Genomic DNA, 3,936 nt, shown 5'->3' on the forward strand with positions numbered 1-3,936 from the left:
GTTAAAATAAAAATTAGTATTTGAAATTATTATTATTATACAACTTTGTCTTAAGTATGATAGGACTTTTTTTTTTAATTTTTAAAAAAGGAACTAAAATAATTAATATTAAAATTTTAAAAAACAAAAGTCCTATCATAATAATAATAATAATATTGAATTCACATACTTGATTTAATTTACGAAAGAATAACTGATTAAGTATTTGAATTCATTATTATTATTATTATGTAGTTATATGATTACATCATTGAATTAAAAATCAGTTTTAGAATCTTTTTTTTTTAAATTCTTTAATTCAATGACTTAAAAATATGTTTTATGATATGTGTATTTAATTACATAGCTGATCATAAAACATATTTATTTATTAGGAAACGGAGAAAATAAGAAATAAAACATTTGTTTTCAAAGAGAAAAAATAATACAAAGTGTTTATTGTTGATGAAAATATTTACACAATTAAAACGACGGTAAGTATAGTACATTTTAAAAAGAACGTTAGATTTTGTTTCCATTGTTCACGTGTTGATAACTTCACAACTGCCATATACTGTTCACTGATGATACTACTGCTGTTGATGTTGGTGATGAAACGTAGATAGAAGTCAATGTGTACATTGAAGATGATGTCCATACACACGATGACGATCTTTTACTCTCTGAAATGAAAAAAATTGAAAAACAAACTTAAAATTTATTTTATCTATAATCATGAACAAATAATAATACATACAAACACATTATAATAAAGAAGAAGAAGAAAAGGCTACCTGCAATAATATGAAAAGAAAGTAATCAAAACAAACGAAGAAGAAGAATGAAGACATGGTTACCTGTAAAAGTAAATACAGCAAACGACGATCATTTTTTTCTGGAGTTGATGAGAAAGTGTAATGAAATTCATTTAAGGACTTTCCTTTAGCTTTGAAGCATAGGAAAAGATATGAATAATGCCCACATAGGGATGATTTTACACTTTGAATTTGTTTATTATTAAATGTATAAGAAGTGGAATTTCTACGTAGAAATTGAATATGATGCATTACATATGGAGGAAATCCAAATGTATCGAAGTAGTGGGCACGGCCATCAGTATGAATATATACGGAAATCCAGTGTGTACCAAGTTTGTTCGAGGGATCTGTATTTATGATGATAGCTGCAGGTAGTGGAACATGTGCTGGTAATTCATTGGCTGCATATACGCCAACGAAATGATTGTGAAATAAAGAATTTGTTTGCAAAGCATTCAATAAATCTAGTGTAGAGGACATCATGTATAAAAATGCAGACATGTACATATATGATATGATATTTAAATAACGTACCTTTAAAAATCCATGATGATGTTCCTCTGATGATCCACTTCTAAGAGAGATTGGAATTCTCCATACACAATGCAGGAGATAGGTGCTGGTAGAGGCTTCGTAAAATGAACTTCCAGACGAACACACCCATGACGTATAAGATTCCAATGCTGCACAGCGCTGGCTTCTCCATCTTGAGTAATGTCGAAAACAAAGATAGTGTATCCTTGAGGAAAGTCAAGGCGAGGAATATTGTTGCCATGATTGGAAAAGTGAATGCCTGATCCACAGAATAAGGTATGATATGAGGAAACATAGAGGTTGTTTTCGAAAATTGGTTGTAATGGTTTTGAAGGTACAGGTTTTCCATCAATGTATAGAGAGAAGAAATTGATGTCAAAATGTTTGAAATGAAATGGATTTGAAGTTATTGTTCCTGTATAGGCATCATTTTGTGTGAACGCCACAATCACACGAGTTGGTAATACTCCCATAAATAAATTATCAATTGTTTTTGATTGAAGATCCTTTGGAATGACGAACGACTTCATTTGCACTCTTGTGAGAGGATATTTGGCTGTTGTTGATTGTAGAAGCTTGTTATGTGCTAGTTTTATTGTAGGACTAACATTAATCTTTTTAATATGTAAAGCAGCGTCTAAAATGTTCACTTTAGCCTCAACAGACGCATCACTAGCGATGAGACAAAAGTTTGGCTTTGCAGGAATTAACTTGAGACGTAATTCTACTCCTTGGATTAAAAATTTATCTTGATTAAAAATATCACAATGAAGATGTCCAAGCATGTCGAATTTTGCACTTTTTTTTGTTAATTCATAACGTTGTTGAAATCCTTTATTACCACTAGATGTTGCATCCATATGTCCAGCAGTATCTTGAAACCAGAATGCACATTGAAGATGAGTATTTTTAGCAGAATCATCATAATTTAACAGTTTTTCAATGTATGATCGATATGGATGATTATGAGATGGAAATGAAATCAGTTTGTTATTTAAATACACTTCCACTTCACTGAACATAGAATTTAAAAAGTCATTAATAGGAGCCACAGCTTTATCACTTTCACCAAATGCTGATCCATCAGGCTTAACGATTTGAGCTTCGATGTAAAGAAGAGTATGTGGTAGATCTATGTATTCATCACTTGTTCCTGGGATGACAAACTCTATAGGAGCATTATCAGCTAGTGAACTGATTGGTTTGTATGTAACGACATGATTATCCAATATACTGGTTTGCGTTGGTTTTGTAGAAAAAATATCTAGTTCACTTTTTACACACTCGCAGGATTGATGATGTAAGAAAGCCATAATGGTGATGATTTAATCAAAGATATCGTGTGATAACTTCCTCTTCTTATAAGACTGATTTTTCTTTGTTTTCTGTGTACGTTTCCTCTTGCCCTTCTTCTTCTTGCGCTTGATGATGTGTAATGGTGAAGGGTTAAAGATGGAATGATGTGTAATTCTTCTTTTCCTTCGTTGATATCCAGATCCTAGCATAGATTTCAGTTTATTTTTTGCTTTGTCTTGCAAGACGGATCTCGCTTCACCCATTCGTTGATGAAAGGATTCGTTAATAGGTTGATTGTCGATGATGACATCAGTAATAACGTTTGCTCCAGATTTTAATAATTCCTTTCCTACTGTTTTAGCTCCTTGTTTTACTAGTGGCATGACAGAACGAAATAATCCTCCAAGGAAACTTCCAATACCATGTCCAACTTGATAAGGGGAGCCAACATAAACGTTTCCAGTTCCAGAAAGAGCTTGTTTTTGATAATATTGTAAATATGGATTATTCATATTTGTCGATGTTGACGCACTGGTCGAAAATGTAGTTTAACGCATACAGTTCCGAAAGTGAATGCCAGTGGAGAGCCTGTACTATCTCTTATATCTATTTTGATGTGTTCAAAATGCATCTTCTCTATAGGCACATAATGTGGAGGATTAAAAATTTCTATAACACTACTTCCAAATGTATGATTCACAGGATTCATATTTATGATACGTAATAATGGTGCTACTGTATCTCCAACAAATACAGATTGAATTATATCACAATACACATACATTGTAGATGGAAGTCCTAAACGTAAATTTGGAATGCTTTGGCCTTGTTGCATATCCTTTAAATCAACGCTTGGATCAAACCCCAACATCGCACTAACACTTGGTGATAATGCAACGTCTACATCTATGTCTTTATGAAGACGTCGTATAAAACAGGTATTACTCTCACGAGTATAAGAAATATGTAAATTTGTGAATCTGTTGTACGTATTTATTATCTTTATCAGTTCTGATATGTCAGTGTAATAACGTACAGGAATAGTTATAAATTTCCATTCATCACTTTTTGCAGGTTTGTAAAAAATTTTATTATTTTCGTCATTAATATTTAATATTGAATGAGGATAATGAATTTCAACAATAGCCACTTCCCACTTTTCATGGAATTCCATTCTTTGATGAAGTTTCGTAGTGTATGATGTTAAGGTGTTGTCAGGAAAATATTCCATAGAACTATTACTGGGAAGCGTAACGTAAAAATCTCCATCAGGTTCCATTGTACTTCTCGATCTTCTTTACGGATGATG

General features: G+C 32.0%; 1 protein-coding gene across 1 annotated transcript; it reads right to left on the reverse strand.

Moving 5' to 3' along the window:
• Positions 1-436: 436 nt before the first annotated feature.
• Positions 437-3,003, reverse strand: LOC145683457 (uncharacterized protein F54H12.2-like). The gene is made up of 2 exons (XM_081754791.1): positions 1,332-3,003; positions 437-662 (listed from the first exon to the last, which is right to left on the reverse strand). Exon 1 carries the CDS (start codon positions 2,642-2,644, stop codon positions 1,334-1,336), a length of 1,311 nt encoding a protein of 436 aa, XP_081610917.1. The 5' UTR covers positions 2,645-3,003; the 3' UTR covers positions 437-662; positions 1,332-1,333.
• Positions 3,004-3,936: the final 933 nt, after the last annotated feature.

The sequence above is a fragment of the Thermobia domestica genome, chromosome 4 (genome assembly GCF_964235325.1).
Source record: "Thermobia domestica chromosome 4, izTheDome1.hap1.1, whole genome shotgun sequence".
Classification (NCBI taxonomy): domain Eukaryota; kingdom Metazoa; phylum Arthropoda; class Insecta; order Zygentoma; family Lepismatidae; genus Thermobia; species Thermobia domestica.

What these genes read in the sequence shown, in the direction of transcription:
- LOC145683457 (XM_081754791.1), bottom strand. Translation starts at nt 2,644, where the DNA reads ATGGCTTTCTTACATCATCAATCCTGCGAGTGTGTAAAAAGTGAACTA.